The sequence below is a fragment of the Barbatula barbatula genome (assembly GCF_947034865.1).
Source record: "Barbatula barbatula genome assembly, chromosome: 22".
In the NCBI taxonomy this organism is placed as follows: Eukaryota; Metazoa; Chordata; class Actinopteri; order Cypriniformes; family Nemacheilidae; genus Barbatula; species Barbatula barbatula.
The window spans coordinates 3,515,349-3,536,081 of NC_136785.1; the positions used below are offsets into that span (position 1 = coordinate 3,515,349).

At 38.0% G+C, this 20,733-nt stretch overlaps 2 protein-coding genes across 2 annotated transcripts; both read left to right on the forward strand.

The window, feature by feature from the left end:
* Positions 1 to 581: 581 nt before the first annotated feature.
* Positions 582 to 9,391, forward strand: znf532 (zinc finger protein 532). The gene is made up of 9 exons (XM_079487226.1): positions 582 to 656; positions 2,058 to 4,338; positions 4,568 to 4,749; positions 5,379 to 5,555; positions 6,458 to 6,620; positions 7,345 to 7,644; positions 7,928 to 8,040; positions 8,166 to 8,307; positions 8,820 to 9,391. The coding sequence occupies exons 2-9, from the start codon at positions 2,083 to 2,085 to the stop codon at positions 9,327 to 9,329; spliced, it is 3,843 nt and encodes a 1,280-aa protein (XP_079343352.1). The 5' UTR covers positions 582 to 656; positions 2,058 to 2,082; the 3' UTR covers positions 9,330 to 9,391.
* A 2,178-nt stretch (positions 9,392 to 11,569) lies between these two features.
* On the forward strand, positions 11,570 to 16,934 carry oacyl (O-acyltransferase like; the record flags this gene model as incomplete). The annotated part of the gene is made up of 15 exons (XM_079487025.1): positions 11,570 to 11,717; positions 12,214 to 12,347; positions 12,513 to 12,591; positions 12,717 to 12,852; positions 13,115 to 13,290; positions 13,514 to 13,681; positions 13,757 to 13,859; positions 14,664 to 14,765; positions 14,852 to 15,017; positions 15,114 to 15,193; positions 15,265 to 15,375; positions 15,570 to 15,693; positions 15,919 to 16,105; positions 16,354 to 16,496; positions 16,644 to 16,934. 15 exons carry the CDS (start codon positions 11,570 to 11,572, stop codon positions 16,743 to 16,745), a joined length of 1,959 nt encoding a protein of 652 aa, XP_079343151.1. The 3' UTR covers positions 16,746 to 16,934.
* Positions 16,935 to 20,733: the final 3,799 nt, after the last annotated feature.

The following is a 20,733-nucleotide window of genomic DNA, read 5'->3' on the forward strand; positions in this document are numbered from 1 at the left end:
TAAATTCCAGACCACAAACCTCTTCAAAACAGCCACCCGTAACGTTGACCCACTCTCACAGTTCGCTTTTTGCAGGGATCCTGAAGATTTAACGGTGAACAGGCACAGAAACGGGCAGCTCCTGGGTCTCCAGTGTGGCTGCACTGCAGCAAACACATTATGCAGGGTGACCGGAACCGGCTGAAACCGGTTTGAGGCAGACGAGGAGGCTCGGAAACAATACAGTCACTGTGCTACAGGCAGATAGCCGACCGCTTCATGGCAGCCAGAATGGCAAGAGGTCTTCAGACATGATCCGGCCCCAGGGTTCGAGCGTTTTTGAACACCTTAACATGTTAATGCACGTCAGGGCCGGTCTGGTTGCCATGAGCCGAATCTATCCACTATGAAAACTCGATGACCGGCTATAGGGCCAGGTCACTGTAATTTGTGTTTACTACGGTCACTATGCAGAATGACCGTTGAGTGCTGGAGTGTTTCCTGGTGGGCCTTTCCTTGTGCAAAAGCAGATTTTTCCCCCTCCGCTGTAAGGGAGGAGGGAGGTGGTGGTGATATTTTGTTGTTGAGGTGGAGAAGAGGGAGGAACAGAAAGAATAGGAAGGAAGGAGAGAAGGGAAGCAAGATTGCTTTGCCGTAGATTTGTCGGAACGCCGGGGGTGAGGAGTGGCTCATTTGCATGTTTCCACTTCTGTGTTTTGTATTGTTGTGTGTTTGTTTTTAGTAGGCCTCGTTCGTGCAACGAGCAGAATCTGTCATAAATAACTCATATCCTATTTAACCGAAAAATATTTTTGATGTAAATATGGTTTTACACACAGTTTACACAGGTTGTGCTCGTGTTTTGTAAGTAAGGCCCATTGTGTGCGTTATTCTGTCGCGTTTTCATAAACAAGACCAGCAGTTTAAATGCCTTTTTGCTCAACAATAAATCAGAGGCTAAGAATCACATTTGTTTTTTCTATGAGTGACTGCATAGATTTACAAATGTGTTGAAGCCTCATACCGGCTTCAACAGCTCAATGTCATTTCAACCTCTTTTGTTTGATATTATTCTCTCATTCTTTCTCCGTCCTTTGTTTGGTGCTCCTCGGTTTACAATCCTTGCCACATTGGCTCTATTGTGTGCTGGGAAGGCCGTCTTGGCCCTGCGTATCCTGTGCGTGCAGATGTTATGAGCTGTAATGGAGGCAGGGCTGCAGTGCACTCTTCCATTTCAACAGAGAAGCAGAAGCGTACTAACCCTGCTAGAATTACACAGTGTTGCTTGTTTAAGCTTCTTCGCAATGAATTTAATGTTTTAGGCAGTGCTTATGTTTTAGGATGTGCATTTACAGTAAATGTAAACACGTTCAGGTGTAGGATTTTTAACAGGGTTCTGGATTAAAACTTGTATGTGCTTCTTTAGGGAATAAAATTGAAATCCCATATGTGTCGTATGGTGTGACTGCAATAATGTAGAAAACAAATATATTATTTTATAGTATTAATACTTATATAAATCATATAAAATAACACATAAGGATTTTATGTTCAGGATTTTTCTTTGTCACACTATAGGACATATGTATGGGTATATTTGTCAACGGCCCGTATATACTGAAAACTACAATTCGATATATTAAATAATACATTTTATAAAAATTATCAGTATATGAAAAGCAGCAGTTCCTTATGTATTATAGCAAATATATATTAAATTGGATTATATATTGACAGTTAATATACAAATAAATTTTTTTGCAAGCTAATATAGTATTTAAAAAAATATTTAATAAGGAATTTGTGCCTTTATTTACTACTAAATTAGACAAAAATTTCCATATATTATGTCAGTTTCAAATCATTTGCAATAGTAAGTTTATCTTACCTTATAATGAGTTACAGTGTATTTCTATCTACATACTCCGCAGGTCCATTTACGTGGAATTTACAATGTTGTTTGTACAGTAGCCTTCTAGATGCCGCAAAAATCTCCACATTGCTCCTTTAAAATTAAAGTTCCTGCTGCCATTTTCTTTTGTCTGTCTAATTCATTTTTTATTATTTGTGTCTTATAGGTTTTTAGCTCATTCTCCAAAGACCATGGGCGACATGAAAACCCCAGACTTTGATGACCTGCTTGCAGCCTTTGACATTCCTGATATGGTCGACCCTAAGGCCGCCATTGAGTCTGGCCATAATGACCATGACGGACAGCTCAAACACAATGTCCACCATGAAGAGGACTCTCATGTCACCTCTGGTCCAGATGTTGGGGTTAGCGTTATTGTGAAGAACGTCCGGAATTTCGATGCTAGCGAACAAGCTTTCTCTGAAAAAGACGTCCACCCCGCTGTCGGAAATGGACTACACAATGGGTTCTTGCCTGTGTCACCCAACAACAGATACAGCAAGGAAAGCGACAAGCTTCAAAGGACTGAACTTCATGGAATGGCTGGGAATATCGCCACATTCAACCACTTTAGCCCCATCTCAAGTGCTGAGGAGTTTGACGATGATGACAAGATTGAAGTAGATGACCCTGCAGACAAACAGAGTAGTTTACCTTTCAGACCGAATCCTCTAACAGGTCTGAGCACAAAGACAGAAGAGCTCTGTTCTCAACATGCCAAACCTGCTATAGCAGAAGGCCCGTCAAAGCCTAAAACAAACGGCAACTACAATCATTTGAAAGCTGAGAATAATAGTTCCAATGGCTGTTCGGGAAACGCAAAGCTAAGTGACTCTCAAAAACCAAGAAAACATGAGGATCAACCCAGAGAAAACTTTAGATTCCAAGATGCAAAAGAGCACAAAGAATCAATCGCTGGGTTGAATGCAGCCAAAGCTAAATCATCTGCAAAGCTCTCGTCCTGCATTGCTGCAATTGCCGCCCTTAGTGCAAAGAAAGCTAACACAGAAGCAAAATCTCCAGAAACCCTTGCCACACCTCGAGATTTACCCAGAGAGACAAAGGAGACTCTGAAAGTTACAGAGAAACCTCAAGAACGGGAGTTAGCTCTGGAGATTCCCAAGAAAATGCTCTCCAAACAACCTGAAAGCCCATGCAGTGTTACGAGTGAAAGCAGTAGCAAAGGGTCTCCTTCATCTCCAGCGGGATCGGTACCGGTCATCCCTAAAGTCCGCATCAAAACAATCAAGACGTCTTCTGGGCAGATCAAGAGGACAGTTACCAGAGTCTTGCCAGAGTTTGATCCCGATGGATTGAATAAAGCTATTAAATTTTCATCCAATGTCACCTCACCCCTGCCACCCTCCATATTCTCATCTCCCACCAAAACATCTCTACCCACCACAGTAGTAGCAACGTCTGGAGGTTCTGCCATTGAGGTAACAAAACAAATGACCATTAAGCCGGTGGCCACCGCCTTCTTGCCAGTCTCAGCTGTCAAGACGGCTGGGACCCAAGTGATCAATCTGAAACTTGCCAACAATACGACAGTAAAAGCTACCGTCATACCGGCGGCATCCGTTCAGAGTGCCAGCAGTGCCATCCTCAAAGCTGCTAATGCCATTCAGCAACAAACTGTCATGGTGCCTGCTTCCAGCCTAGCCAACACCAAACTTGTGCCAAAGACTGTTCACTTAACCAGCCTAAATCTCCTATCCCAGAATGCACCAGCAGCTGAGCTCCACAAGGTTTTGGCCAAATCCCAGCAACCCATCAAGCAATCTTTGTTGACCCAACAACAGCAGAAGAAAGTGTCCCGAGTTCAAGTTTTAACCAGTTCCCAGAGCTCGGTGGTGGAGGCCTTCAACAAAGTTTTAAGTAGCATAAACCCTGTGCCAGTTTACGTACCCAACCTCAGCCCTCCAACCGCCGCCTGTATATCCTTACCGTCCCGTGGCTACAAATGCTTGGAATGTGGGGATTCGTTCGCCCTGGAAAAAAGTCTCACACAGCATTACGATCGTAGAAGCGTCCGCATAGAGGTCACTTGCAACCACTGCGCCAAGAACCTGGTCTTTTACAACAAGTGTAGCCTTTTATCTCATGCCAGGAGCCACAAAGACAAAGGTGTTGTCATGCAGTGTTCACATCTTATCTTGAAGCCGATTCCTGCTGACCAGATGATCTTGGCACCCTCTGTAACCTCCAGTGCTCCCACGTCTTCGGCTAACCTTGGATCCCCCATAAGAGGGAGTCAGGGGAAAGGGAACCCAACCACGGTGATTTCTGCCCCTTCTTCGGCCCCTGTTACGGCTGCAATGCCGCTGGATAGGGACGCCTCTAAGGTCTGCAGATCGACTCTGAAATGCTTGGAATGTAATCAGATGTTTCAGGAAGAGTCGTCTCTGGCATTGCACTACCAGCAGGCTGTTGAATCCAATGGGCAGGTGGGTGTTATTTGTCATTTATGAAAGTTGGGATGTTTGTATATAATCAAGTTTGGTGGTTTCTATGTTATAATATTTCCTAAAACGGCTTTAATTAGCCTGAGTTGGTTTGCTAGTCTGTTGAATGAATTCAAAGGGGTTTGGAAACATTTTGGCAGATCAGGATAGCTGAGATTCTGAGTCTAAAAACTGTAAGTAATTTGTTGTATTTTTCTTTCAACTGAAGCAGAAAACCTGCACTATTTGCCAAATGCTGCTGCCAAACCAGTGTAGTTTTGCTTCCCATCAACGGATCCATCAACACAAGTCTCCATATATCTGCCCAGAGTGTGGAGCTATCTGTCGATCGGTCCATTTTCAGTCGCATGTGACCAAGAACTGCCTGCACTACACACGCAGAGTCGGTTACCGGTTAGTACCCATCACTTCCTGTAACTCTCAAAAACACAAAAGAACACATTTCTTAGAAATGGTGTAATGCTTGCTAGACATGGCTTCTCATGTCAGTGGATCTAAAACTTGGGATCCCAAGATGTATTCAGGTGGGCCACAGATTTTGTGGCATTTCATGAAATAGAAATGTATTACATTTTATGCAATCAAACATCAGAAAAAAAGACCACCAACCAAAATAATTGATATTCGAGCACTGGGCCTTACAATTGACACATTTGAGAACCAACAATTCCACTTATAAGCACATATCTGAATAAATCTTTAGGTAAACTGGGGAATTCTTTCCTCGCTCAGAGATTAGCAATACCGAGTAGATTCAAACTTTGCTGACCTCAAAGTTGCCTTAAAAGGTTCTGTTTATGCATAAAAACAGTGTGATTCAATACAAAGTGTTGCTAAGTGTTTAATTGGTTTTAAGTGGAGCACGAACTGAGCGCCAGTCATGCTTTTAAAACAGCAATCACAGCTACTTACTGTTATTATTCTGCCATTCATTCTTGATTGATGCTGCATTTAAGGTATCTGACGCTGACTATAGAAGTCATTTTTATTCGATTTTTCATCTTATTCTGTTTTGGTCTTAGCTGTGTAAACTGTAGCGTCATCTTCGCTGATGTTGCTGCTCTCAAGTCGCACATTCAGGGATCCCACTGTGAAATCTTCTACAAATGCCCCATCTGCCCCATGGCTTTCAAATCGGCACCCGGTACACATTCACACGCCTATACCCAGCATCCGGGAGTGAAAATCGGAGAGCCTAAGTAAGTCTATCCTAATGATCTATCCTTAAAAAACATTTAGAGAGCTTTATGCTATGGAAATGTTTGTTTAGAGATATAACCTCTGAAACATTTCTTATATTTACCCAAATCCAGATTATTTTACCTACACAATCTACATTCATTTTACACCTCCATACTCTTAATGTATTTTAACAACTGTTTCTCATTTTTAAGCAATTTTAGTTAAAACATCTGAGACCAAGTTTATGTAAATGAATCAACTGTGAACTCCATCAGATCTCCTGAGCTATAAAACGACATTTCAGTGTTCTTTTCTCATACGTTACAAGCAATTCAGTGCTCAGCAAGGCTAAACGCTTCCATGTTTTTGGCAAAACAAGCTTATTTCTTGTAACACAGTGGATGGAAACTCAATAGGTGTGTCGAATTGGTTCCTTTACAACACATTTGACCTTATCAGGTGCAGAAAGAAATTATGCACGGGGACTTTAATTACTGTGTCCTCTGAATGAACCCGACATCACCGTCCCAAATGAGGCCTGTCGTGTTCTTCAACACTTGCTAATGAAAAAAACAGATGGGTTGTTTGCACTTCCTGTGTCGCCTGTAACCTAAACACCATCATCTAGCTCATTTACAATGTAAGCGATTAATTTCATAAATGAGCAAGAAACGTTCAACAGCCCAACATAAGTCCTTCAACACAAAAATATATTAACGACATTTCGGAAAATGTTGTTTGTTCTAAACTGGGCTTGAACTGTTGAACCCTGTAACCGAAACGTGTTTACATTAATGCATTTGGATTAAGGTTTTATTCAAAATGACATTTAAAGTACATATAAGGGATTGAACCCATGACTGTGCACGTCAGAAAACATTCTCTTATTGATGTTTTATTTATATTTGGTACGTTACAGGTTGATCTACAAATGTTCCATGTGTGACACAGTTTTTACCCAGCAGACGTTGCTCTATACGCACTTCGATCAGCACATATCTAATCAGAAAGTGTCTGTCTTCAAGTGTCCTGACTGTTCCATGCACTACGCCCAAAAGCAGCTCATGTTGGATCATATCAAAGTAAGTCAGTTTTGGAAAATGTGACAAATGTAAACTCAGTTGAGTACACAAACATATGTATCACAAACTGTCTATTTACTAGCGATGCACCGATACCGATTATTCAGTGTGATGTCTGCTGATAGCAATATCGATTCATATTGAACATCAAACTGGCGATGTTTCTTAACATTGTCCATATAGAGAGCAAAAATAAATTAATTGTGTTTTCCTCTTTTAGATCAACAGGATATATCGGCCCTGATCTTAGACTGTCATTGAACTATCTGGCGATAGTGTGAAAAATCACTTATATCGACTGATACCGATTACTGGCCAATATATCTGTGTATCTCTACTTCGCTTCACTGTGTTTTACGAGAGTACGCTTATAATAATGAATTATAATTTTGCTAACATGTAAATAGTTTTTAATGAAGCTACATGCAATTTCACGGTTCAAACAGAGATGGCGATAGAGAGGTAGCTTTAAAACTGCAATCCATTATTTGGTTAAAAAATAAACAAAAAACAGTTATTAAGTTTTTCTGAGATTTCCACGTCAGTTTATTTACATTACGTAAAGATAAAAGTCGTAAAGACAAAATTTCAAACTGAGAAGGCGATGAATTGCAGATTTATAGTTGTAAATGGAGCAGTTCGTCTGCACTGTGTATTTGTGGAACATTATGTAATATCTATGTTGTGTTAGTATTTAATAAACCGTTTTGTTTTTCACTTTAAGTCCATGCACGGCACCCTAAAGACCATAGAGGGCCCTCCCAACCTGGGCATCAATCTTCCTCTCAGCTCCAAACCCACCAATTCCATGAGCCCCAACAACAAGGAGAGCGGTTCTATCAACAGCAATGAGAAGGGAGAGAGGAAGCCATCATCACCAACAAAGAAGAACAGTAATGGAACAGACCTTCCCAAAAAAGTCCCAACTTCCACCTCCTGTCCTGGCTGGACCTGCGGGGAGTGTGAGCGCCTGTTCACACAGAGAGAAGTCTTCATCGCGCACATGAAGAGGGAACATGGGAAGGTAAAACCTAATCACTGGAAACCTAATAGTAGTGCAAATGTTTACTGGAACATTTTTAAATTGTTAAAAAAATTAAATTGTTGGTTCATAGTGGTTGTTCACAAAGAATGAATTGCTCCCCATAAGTTCCATGCAAATCGTTTTTCATCTAAAGGTTGACTTTTGCATGTCAGTTACTTTTGCATGTCATGTGTTTGTGTCTTCTTCATCCTTTCCTCATGATTTTATGACTTATGGCTGCCATTATTCGTGGAAAATGCAAATGTATTTCTATCTCTCACAGCAACTTAAAAAGCATCCTTGCAGACAGTGTGAAAAGTCCTTCAGCTCCTCTCACAGTTTATGCAGACACAACAGAATCAAACACAAGGGCCTGAGGAAGGTCTACTCGTGTCCGTGAGTATTGTGTGTTTCTTGATCCATAGCTGCGTGATGTATTTAGATTCCTATTAAAACATATCACAAATCTTCCTGTTTGCTTGATGCTTACAAGTGTCTGGCGGATCCCTTGATTTTCACAGACACTGTCCTGAACCCAGTCGCACGTTCACAAAAAGACTGCTGCTGGAGAAACACATCCAGCTCATGCACGCCATTAAAGATGCGGAGGCCAAGCTTTCCGTAGATTCTGGCGTTGTAGAAACCGCTGACGACAAAAAGCAGGTAACACAATACATTGAATACAATAGTCTATATTGTTTTGTTTTTTGCATCAACCTTAAAGGGTCAGTGTTTATGTTTTTTGTATCTATTGACAGAATATTCCTTACTATGTCTTCAGACATGTAAAAATACCTTATCTGATGAAGTGTTTAATTACCTTAGAATGAGCTATTTCTATCTACATACACAGCGCGTCCCCTTACATGGAGTTCACCATGTTGTTTCTACAGTAGCCTTGAATGGACAAACTGCTCTACAGAGCGAATTTCGTAAATACGTTATCTCCTCCGGCAAAGAAGCAAAAACGTGACGACATTTTAGTCCTGTGTCAGCCACCGTAGTATTTCGAAAGGGAGTGGAGAGAGTTTGGTTGCAATTTTTCAACCTTGCCTCTAGATGCCGCTAAATTTTATATACTGGACCTTTAACAGCAGATGTCAAAGGCTCCTAAATCACACCCTGAAACAATGATTTGTTCTTCTAAGTTTTAAATAAGCATCATTGTGCTTCAGGTACCCAGTCCCAAACGCAAGCTCCACTCTGAAGATGAGGACCACGACGGTGAAGACGAAGCCGAGGAGCCTGGAGAGGAGGGGGCACCCGTTAAGACCTCAACCTCACAACCTCTAAAGAAACTAAAGATCAACGTATTCAAGACACACAAATGTGCCGTGTGCAGCTTCACCACCGAAGACATTGTGCGTTTCCACGAGCACATTCCCCAGCACAAGACTGACGTCTCTTCTTACCAGTGCCGTGAGTGCGGCCTGTGCTACACATCGCACCATTCACTCGCACGACACTTGTTCATTGTGCACAAGCTGAAAGAGCCGCAAGGAATCGGACGTTTCAACGGTCAGCAGGAGAACACCCCAAACCCTGAGGTCAATGACGGTTTCCTAGATACTCAATGCAAGGTGTGCTCGAAAACTTTTGAAACGGAGGGAGTCCTGAACACACACATGCGGACACACGGAATGGCCTTTATAAAGTCAAAACGGTTGAGCACAGTGGAAAAGTGAGAGAGGGGTAGCGCCTCCTGGTGGACTGAAGGATTGTTGTGTCATAATAGAGACTGTTTAGAAGCTTTTCGTGTCATATTTCCTCACTCTTGCCTCATCATACGTATACATGTGTATATATATATATAAATACAAATACACATATATATATATATGAAATGTATAAATCCAAACACACAGTGACGTTGTGTTTAAAGATGTGTAATATATTCAGATTTGATTTATGTGTATTTAATTATCTATGAGAACAGGTTTTGTATACTTTATGATAGATGTTTGTATGTGTGTTGGATAGATCTTTTTTATAGATTCTTTATTTGTATTTCTCGTTGTTTTCTGGAGGGAGTGGATATCGTTCGTCTCGATCTTGGGATACGCATTGATTCCCGAGTCACTGCTGCTAAAAGTGCCCAGAATGTCACATCACAACTTCTCTCAATGAGACAATCAGTCAAAAATCAACAAGACATAGAAGAATTGTGTCTCCTAATGCAGTCGAGGAATTGTGTGCCATTGTGTTACCAAATGGCATTTGGTTTAGTGTCGAAAGGATTTTGTTTTAGTTATATTTCTGTTCTGTGCATTAGCCGTCCTTTGAAAAACAATATAACACGACTAAAATACGTCAATCACTGCCAAGAGGTGTTTATGTGCTTTCTGATTTTACGGTGCTGTGATGCACAAACATGTTTGGTATCTTCACGATATTTGTTTTCTCAGGCAAATGTTTCAGATCATCATTGTTGGGTTTTGTCGGATGCGTTTGTTTCTTAAAATACATCCACACAACATGTCAACCTTCGCTTTTTTTAAAACAGCGTGTTGGAGATGTTTTTTTGACCTCACTGTGCACGGCGGGTTTATCAAATCCCACGTCACGTCCCTTTAGTTAGCTTTATGGACCATTTTATTTAAACCAAAGTTTTCCCGGATTACATATGCGCTCCAAAGCGAGACACCCCACTCGTTTTCTGGTTCTTGAAATCAGTGCTTGTATTTCCTGCTGTGTGGTCAAGTGCCTCTGGTGCTTGAAAGCCAGGTGTAGATTAGACATTAGACGTTTTATTTAGTTGGTCAATCATGGCGCAGTGCGTCATGGAAAATCATGGAAAGTGTGGAGTTTCTCTGACTCATTTGTTTGGACACGGTGTTACAAAAGGACAACAAGAGCGACAAGTTTCAAATCCTGCCTTAACTATAAATGAATGTTTTGGGGAAAGTGTGAAACAGGCTGATTCTTTGTTGGTTTGTTTCTCACACTATATCCTCTAAAGTCAGCTGTCTGCATTTCTTTTACATGAGTTGAACAATTGTGAAGCTTTCTATTAGTTCTAGGATTTCATTTGTCTTCGATACCATCTTAATACACCACATTTAGGTTCATTTACCTTTTTTGCGAGCATATGTGCATGAGAGATGCCATCAATGGTGGTTGTTCAATTTTATAGAATGTCTTTGCTGCTGTTCGGTAGATATGTTCTATGTTTGTGAAAAAAACTGTTATCATTAATAAATGATACATAAACAAATGTCTAATGTCTAGTATGGAGTTTGTGTGTTTGAGAAGCGATGGCCTCTGGTTGCCTTATTTTAATGAGCTTAAAAGCAATTCGGCAGTGGCCTCCGCATCGAAGTCACCATGGTTACCAGTGATATTAAGATTCAGGCTGTAGATGCTGCCAGGTGTTTTGATGGAGGACCTTTTTGTTTTATGTCATGTTACAAAGACATATCACCCCAAAAGTTAAATGACTGTATAATATATTTGTGAAATATATATATATATATATATATATATATATATATATATATATGAACACTTTGTTCTTATTGCTTATTTGCCCAAATGCCAAGCTTAAGCACAGCTGTTCCCGCAATAAATTCTTCTGTAATGCTTTAATGCGAATGTCCAATAAATAGTAACAAAATGAGATGGTTGTAAAAGTGTAAAGATACACATTTATCACACTTTTAATAATTTGCTCTTGTGACAATTTTAGACTCAAATGTCTAATAATATTGCTTATTTTTGTCCTGCAGAACAGAGATCTGTCATTTGTTGACATCCATATGGTGAAGGGCTGATTGTATTTGGTAACCAGGCCATTATTGAAGCACGGAGTCTTGATTTTCATGCTCATTTTGAATGGTGAGGAAGCATGACCAATGCCAAACAGGTCACATGTCCAGTTTTCAAGTATTTAAAAGGATGAAAAGCACAAAATGAAATGCTGTACAAAATGCAGCTGAAATGGTTTTCAGTCCTGATGTTTTTGTTCTCGTGCCACGCCGCATATACCTGGAATGTGTCCCAAAAATGCAAGCAGGACACAAAGGAGTTTCTGGAGGAGTTGGAGAAGGAGACACCCAGCAAATATGCAGTACTGAGTAAGCAATTGTATTGAATTTATTGTGCATATTTAGACATATGAGGCCTGGACCTAATATATATTATAGTGTTTAAATATTATTATAATATCTAGTTTTGCTTAATTGTTTTTTTTAAATGTAGACTTCTTATATTAGCACTTCTGTGCTCCTTTCATTCTTATTTGAAAAATATTCATATAACATCTTAGTATCTTGAATTACTTTTAGAAAGGGATGTAATATGTTTGTCTTTGATTCCTTTTATTTTGCAATGTGATTTATTTCATTTACTCTATTCATTAAATTTTTTCTTTTTATTTACCTTATTTAATTCATTAACTTTTAAAATCAAGTCATAAAAGGCTTTTTTGAATGTGCAATACTTAAATTGTTTCTTTACCTTATTTTTTCCTTATTATTTATTTAGTTGTAAATAAAATGTTTATTTTTCTTTGCTGCTGAATACAGTAGGACTTTTATTTATTCTGTTTTAATGTCTTTTTATATACTGTAGTGTATGATGCGTTTGGTAAGATGGGCAGTGATGTGGAGGGAGGGAATGTGAACCGGCCGGGATCTCTGAGCGAGTGTTTGTCTGTGGAGGGTCCGGACTTCAGGGGTCAGTACTGTCAAGTGTTCCTCAAACAGGTACCATCACACAAACAGTCCAAAAGCAACATATTTACAGTATATTGCAGTAAAAACAACCAACAAAATAACATAAATCTTGTTTTATTTATATTTTTTATTTTAAAACAGCATTACTGTCTGGATGTGAAATGAAAGCGTTTGGTGATGTTTTGTGACACGCAGGACAGGCTGGAGTATTTTGTTGGTATTTGTGTGCCGGATTCCTGTGAGGATTCTGAGGTTCAGACACTTGTGATTAACGGCGAGTGAAGTCAATATGTTGCCTTTTTCAGATACGTACAATGCAGTGACTCCTAAGTATTAAAATGTGTCAGTGGTTTTGTGTTAAATAGAAAGATAAATATTGAATTGCATGTGTGTCTACAGAGGCGTTTGAGCATGGACAAATCTCTCTTCTTCCTCCTGTGCCTTCGGTTTTACTGTCTGATTCCACAGTGGGCATCTTTATGACTCAGTGCGTTAGTGATTTGTCCCGTTCTGATCCATCTGCTCTGGTCTGTTTGTGAGTAGCACACACACACACTTTGTACACCCACTACCAAATGTGCTCAAATAATTCATTTCATGTGCTCAACACTGATTTTCTGTTTCAGTTGTACATGTGATGTTTCGGTTGTTCAAGCGACGTTTGTATCATGATAGTTTGAAATGCTATGAGAACAAACACATTTGTATTCATACTAGCAATAGATAGCGATTCCAAAGAACTGTATCTTTGTCCATTTTTTAATTTGGGTCTGAATCTGTGTGTTTGTTTTCCTCAGGTTTGTGTGTGCTGTGTTGTTGACTCTTCCTCTCGTATCGTCCATTTGTTTGGCTTTAATGAAAATGAAGAGACAAAGAGAAGTTAAACCAGAGGAGGGACTCGCCCTCCCCTCAAACGCCAACCAATACGGAGCCATCTTGGCTAATGGCTCGGCCAATCATAATAAAGAATACGGTGAAAACACAGAGATGAGGGATCAAAATGCAGAATATAAGCGACAGGGAATCGCTAAGAGCAAGTACATGCACACACGCACACATTTTTCAAATCACATTGTTTGGCACTTGAATGTGGACTGGTTAATAATCACCTAACAAGCAATATACAATATAGCACAGCTTTTAATACGTTATTATCTCATTCCTCTCCTCCCATGTTTTCTTCTCCTTTCCATTAGCTCTGTTGTCGTGTCTGCAGTCTCTGTCCGTCCAGAAGAGCAGTGAGGGGATTCTGACACTAGAAGGTTCTAGAAACAGTTATTCCTCTCTAAACGGCATCCGTATCCTCAGTTTGCTCTGGATCATCTCAGGACACACCGTGCAGCTCAGTGCCTGGAGCAATCTGGGTGAGAACATGAGGTTTCAAGCAGAAGAACTGTGTGGAGATTTTGTGCATGTTTTGAAGATTTGTTTCTGTGCAGATAATGACAGGCGATGGAAGGAGATGGTAGAGAAGAACCCTCTGTATGTGTTGACCTTCAGTGGGCCGGTGTACCTGGGTGTGGACTCTTTTCTGTTGCTGGGGTAAAACCATCTTTATATTTATACATTTAGTACTCGCAAGCAACTTAAAAATGATGGAGCATTTCATATTTTGTCCTAAGAGCCGACATTAAAGGTGTTGTGTGTCATTTTCTATCGACAGAAATGCAATATAATGTACATAAGAGGTCTTCAGAGGTGTGTATAGACGTTACATAATGAAGCGTTATGTTTTATTACCTTAGAATGAGCTATTTCTATTTATATACACCGCTGGTCCCCTTACATGTTATTCGCCATGTTGTTTCTAAAGTAGGCTTTAACGGACAAACTGCTCCACAGAACTCGTTTTGTAAATGCGTTATCTTCTTCTGCAAAATCTGAAAAAACGTGACGTCATCTTAGTTCTGCGTCAGCCGCTGTAGTGCTTTGAAAGAGAGAGGGGAAGGGTGGTGTGAGCCGTTGGTTGCAATTCATAACCTCACCACCAGATAACGCTAAAACCCCACATTGCACCTTTAACAGAAAGTTTTTTTCTGGCTTTACATATTTTCTCTGTTATACAATGGGAGGCACATTTGAAATATTGTGTGTTCATATTATTCTGTGAAAATGACCGAAAATGCTTTCTCTGATCGTGGCCTGACACGACATTACCCTTGACATTTGAAATGTTTTTGACGTCAAACTGATGTGCTTTCATAATTCGCATAATTCATAAACATGCCACTCGCTTCAGGCCCTGCAGAGAAAAGCAATGACGATTCTTCGACCTCTATCTTTAAATACTTTTTTCTCCAAAATATTTTTTATAATTTTGTCACCATTTGTGTTTGGTTGTGGCAGTGGTCTCCTGAGCGCTAAATCCCTGCTGAACTCCATTCAGAGATCAGAAAACACTCTCAGCCCCAGACTGGTGGCCCATTTCCTCTTCAAGCGATACAAAAGGTCTGTTTGATGTCTATCACTTTCAATCGAAACACAATATTCAATTTCTTTCCGCCTTCGCGTAATGTAATTCCTCACGTCTCCAGGATTCAACCTCTCCATCTCTTCATCGTGTGCCTGACCATTGGATTGTTCTCTGTCGTCCAGAGAGGAGTCTTCTGGTTTATAGCTGAGGATGAAATCTTCAACTGTAAGAAATACTGGTGGTCGAACCTGCTGCTTATCAACAACCTCTTCACTATAACAGACATTGTATGTCTCCATAAAATACTGTCATTCTTTAATGAGAATTCCTTATTGCGTCATTTCAAACCTGATAAACAATTGTGTTATCTCTTTTTTTTCAAGTGTGCACCCTGGACGTGGTATCTGTCTCTAGACTTTCAATTCTACGCAACAACACCTCTTCTGATTCTACTTTATAGAGTGTGAGTTCACCACTCTTATCTGCCATATAAATATCTACAGGAATAAATCATCTCGGTTTGTTTGTTTCCAGGAACAAAAGTGCACTTATCGTTGTGTCAATAGTTCTCCTGATGATTTCCAGTACAGCCGGGGCCCTTATTACCAGTTTTCTGCATCTCCCCGTCCACCAGCCCACAACACTGTAAGAGATCAGTTCTTATTTGTTTTCTTCTTTTTAAATACGAACAGAATGCAAACAGTAATATGTGCTTGTAATATTTAGTCCGGTGTTGACAATAAAGAAGCATTTTTCTTTTATTTGCAAAAGTTGATTCACATTTTTACCTTACTTTGGTAGCCTAGTTTTTCAATTGCTTTATGATGTTGTTTTTTAAGTGCATATGAGAGCTACTTTCAGTATTATTACAACAAGCCCTACACAAGATATGGGCCGTATTTACTGGGTATTCTTGCTGGAATTTACATGACAACCAAGAAGGAGGCACTTATAAAAAAGCAGGTAATATCTTTCATATAAGTACTAGTAAACTCTTTTTAAACATGTATTTTACTTGTAAATGTTCTGTATCTTAGCATGTATTTTAGAGTTAATCCTAAATGTCTTATATAATATTTTTTTTACGGAATATTAGATGTCCCTTACTACTATTTTACCAATTTTGTAATAACAATAATTATCATAATACTAATATAAGATTATTAATAAGATCGTTTCTTTTGACAGTTGCAGGCAGTCATAGGTTGGTTTTTCTCCCTGTCAATCATGGCTCTGCTAGTTGGATTGGCTTATGTGCTGCGAGAGGTCCCGCCCCAACCGTCCCTTCCTCATGCTGTTTATCAGGGGTCACATCGTACACTGTGGGCTCTGGCTCTGATCTGGATCATCTTGGCCTGTGAGGAAGGATATGGAGGTCAGGGAATAAAGAGAAGAAGAGTGGTTAAATGCTTTTAAATATAGTCGTATTAATATAAGTTAAAGTTATTTTGTGAGAAAGACAATGATTCATTATTGACCAATTTCATTCAAGTATTCCAGATCGAGTGTAATCTTTTTGTTGATGAAATAAATGTCGATGCCTCTATAAATCAACAACTGACTGCCAGAATAAAGCATAAAAAAGATTTCCGGTGAAAAGTAACAACATTTTTATTTGTACAGGGTTTGTGGATAAAGTTCTGTCTCTAGGACTGTGGGCTCCTCTGTCTAACATCAGCTTTGCATGTTACCTGATACATCCCATCTTTATTATACTGTACAATGGCAAACAGGAAACATCCATGCACTACACGGACCTCAACTTTGTGAGTATTTCCCTTACATACAGCTTCTTCATTTTACATCATTTTCCTATTAAAATGTGAAATGATAATATTTCATTGTATTAAAATCAATGCAATTAGATTTTTAAATGTAGGTTTTAACACAAATCTCTCTCTCTCTCTTCTCAGTTTTACCTGTTTCTGGGTCACCTGCTCATGACACTTTCTGGTGGTTTTGTGTTAACTGTTCTAATTGAAAAGCCCTATCTCTTCCTGATGAAATCAAAATGATCAGGCCTGCGTAAAGGACTGGAGGTAGAATTAAACACATTTATTTATTTGTTTAACTCGGGTACATTTGACCCTATTCAGTATGAAACACGTAGAGCACTGTTCATAAATCATTACAGGGCTTTGCTGTTATATAAATGCTTGAATCATTTTTTAATGATGTACAGGTGTGCAATTCAAGTTGTTTTTAAGAATAAAGAAACATAAAACAATGTTAGTACATGTCAAAACCTGCGACCTTTAATGACCTGTGTCATATAACATGAATGATGTCATATTTGACAACCGCATTACCACTGTGAGTAAAGTTTGAGCAAGCCACAACAATGACCAAACATCACTAGATATCTCAATATCAAGTGAATTATTGAAGTGAAGTGATCTATTACTCATTCAATACGAAAGCTGTAGATGAATCATGCCAAAAAACACTCGTTTTATCATTACAGTACAACTAGTCTCCATCTATAAGTTTGGAGGTGTGTGGTTAGGTGTGAGGCAAACCACTAAACACATCTGCATGACATCAGAGCAATGTCAAGAGGACTATTAACTACTAAAGAACGCATATCTTACAGTTAAGTCATTTTTAGTTCATACAACACATTTTTCCTTTATGTTCAACATGTATGAAGGATGTGTGAAGTACTAAATTCAAAAGAAAATAGTAGTGAATTTATTTGAATATATATAGTAAGATAAGGGATAGTGGTAACATATATCTTTGAAATATATAATAATAATACATTCAGTATATATGCTGTTTAATATATATCGTTGAGATATAAAACAATACAATTTATATACATTGCCAAAGGTTTTTCCGTCTTTCACCTAAACAATATTTTTTACAATATTATAAAGAAATCTAAATTAACATTTAAACATTATGTATAATTATGAACTAACTGAAATAATAATAGTGATTGCAACAACATCTCAAAAATAAGAAAAGTCATGCAAATGCATGTAAATGATATGTAAATGTAATAGCATATGTGTGTTTATGCAAAAAATCCCAGTGAACTGTAAATTGCGATCATATTCTGACACACCGAGTGAAAAGGAATTTCCAAGGATCACAACTGTGGGCGTGGCTTCTGTTTTTCACTGCCAAGTGATTGGATGTGCAAAAACAGCTGTTGCACAGCTGAAGGGGAGGAGTTAACGGATGCTCCGCCTAAGCCATCTAATATATGTCATTTGAGATGGATAGTCATTTCAGGGCGGAAGTGCATTTTCAGATTTTAACTTAAGATCGTGAGGGTACATGAATCTTAAAATAAAATGACCCACACTGATAACCTATTTATTATAAACGCTGCAATATTTAGTAAAAAAATAAGAATTGTCATTTTTAATTTCACTGGGACTTTAACGCGTATTACATATACATCTGTGAAATACTTTTTTAATCAATTTTTTCATATGAATTATTTTATTATTTCATACAAAAAGGAACAGGTGAGACCTCAGGGCTATACTTTTTATATTTTTCACACATAAATGTTTTCATATTCCGTATTAAGTTAAAATATAAGCTTGTAAAACAAATCAGCATCCAAAAGGTCATTCAGTTCCCTATTAAATATAAAAATAAATTTATTTTATTGTTTTAAAATGCAATGATATTTTTTAAATGTAGGCTGTGTTTTTACACTCTCTCTCTCTCTCTCTCTCTCTCTCTCTCTCTCTCTCTCTCTCTCTCTCTCTCTCTCTTTCTCTCTCTCTCTCTCTCTCTCTCAAATGAATTTGATGATTAATTCACTACAAAAAAAACGAACAGGTGATGCCTCAAGGATATTTTCCCAAAATGATAATAGTCAACGTTTAAATAAGCTTTTCTAACAAATCCCCATCTAAAAGGTCATTCAGCGGCCTCTAGTGGACACAATAATGAATGACATGTTTCCATAAGAAAACTGTGACTTCTGTTAAGCACATTCTGTAAATGGTGACTAAAGTCATTCATCACGGTGGCTTACTACATTTGGTCTTGGGGACGACATGAGCCGTACACTGAAGCATGTTTTACTGGCACTGTCCTTTCTGCATTAGTCTTAAATAAACATTATGTGAGCTTTTGAGCTTTGAAGTTCTTGTCCTTTAAAGTGACCTGATCAATCACAGTTTCTTGCAGTGAATGGATGCTTCTTGGATCAGTCTTGATATCCAGTTTCAGATATGGGTATATTCACACTGGAGAAATTCGTATGCTTAATACAAAATATGTGTCACACTATTATTAATATTCATAGGCTAAAATACTGAAAGTACATGTGATGTGTGGCTACTTGTTTTAAAGATTTTTACTTATATGAAAACAACAATTACTTTAGATGGATATTTTGATACATTTACACAAAATTGTACACAATGCAGAATATAACATCTACTGCTTATTTTTAATGCAATATAATAAAACAATGTGATAAAGTAAATAAACAGTTGATATGAAGTAATTTTTACCTGATTATATAAACATTATAAACATTATATTGTGAATATAATATATTATAAATAGTATATATATATATATATATATATATATATATATATATATATATATATATATATATATATATCGATCACTCACACACACACACACACATATATACATATTATTAATAATTATGAATACAATTATGAATATGTTATAATAATTAATTATATTAATTCATTAATTATATTATATTATATTTACATCTTAAGAATTAATATGTAGTGTTTTATATTATTCTATGTATGAGTCATATACAGAATAAGATCAAATACTTTTTATTGTTATTGTATTATATGAATAATAACATTATAATTAGATCATTATTATATATTATATTGTGTATTGTGCACACAAAATATTATTTATTTATTGTAAGTCTCACAAAGTGTCTTTTTCTTTTGGACTGCACTGCTGTATGAAAAATATTTGTAGTCCTGAGTTGCAGATTTTTAAAGTAACTTGTAGTGAGTGGTCAGCATCCCTATCCTCATGACTCACTTTCCCTAAATGAACAGCCGGAATGTGTCATCTTAGTAACATTGGCGTTCCATGACCTCATGGTGACGCATTACATTTGTAAACTCAGAGTCTTAAATGGTCGCTGTATACTTTGAGTTAGGTCATTTCCGCATGTGACTAAACAGGTAGCTGGGTTAAGGACTGGAAATGATGTCAAAGGGAGGCCCACGCACAGTACCCTCGCTGAATTTTGACCTCACCCCGACTGTGCACGTATATCGCGTACAGTGATTCCGAGGGTGTTGCAAACAGTGCTGATAGCCTATGCAACAACACATACTAGTGAGGTTATATTTAACTAACTTTAGTAAGTTGACACGCTGGATGTTCTCCATATCTCCACTCATGCATACTTCAAGTTCTGTGCCAGAACAGGACCAGATCCGTGACCATGTGTCTGGATTGTGCAATAACAACAAAGTTAAACCCACATAGATTTGGTGTGTTCCGATAAAGACTATGTTCAGAGGGTTCATTTACCTTACATTGCTCAATTTTCTGTGGAACACAATAAGGGAAAATTTGAAGAACGTCGACTCTATGTTTTACAAAAGCAACGTAAGTGTAATTGTGTTTTATAGACATCAATCACACTGGTTTGGAAAAACAAGTAAATACGCAGTAAAAACATCTTTGCCATACCTTACATTTTAAAGCACTTATCTTATTTATTTTCATGTTTTATAAGTCATTTTAACTATTTGTTGTTTGGCCATGCGGTGAGTTGCTGTACTGCAACTTATCAAAATAAGATTACATTTTTTATAAAAAATAAATAAACACTTTGAAATTTAAGAAGTACTGTAAAACTTAAAACAATAAAAGAATGTTTCAAAACAGGTCGAATGATTTGTAGAGTCAGTTTGATACTTAAAAAAAATAAAGAAACAAAAATGTTTTTCAAGCTGTACAAGTAATTCAATGTTTTTTTTTAAATTATAATGATACAATAAGTTAAAGTTGCTA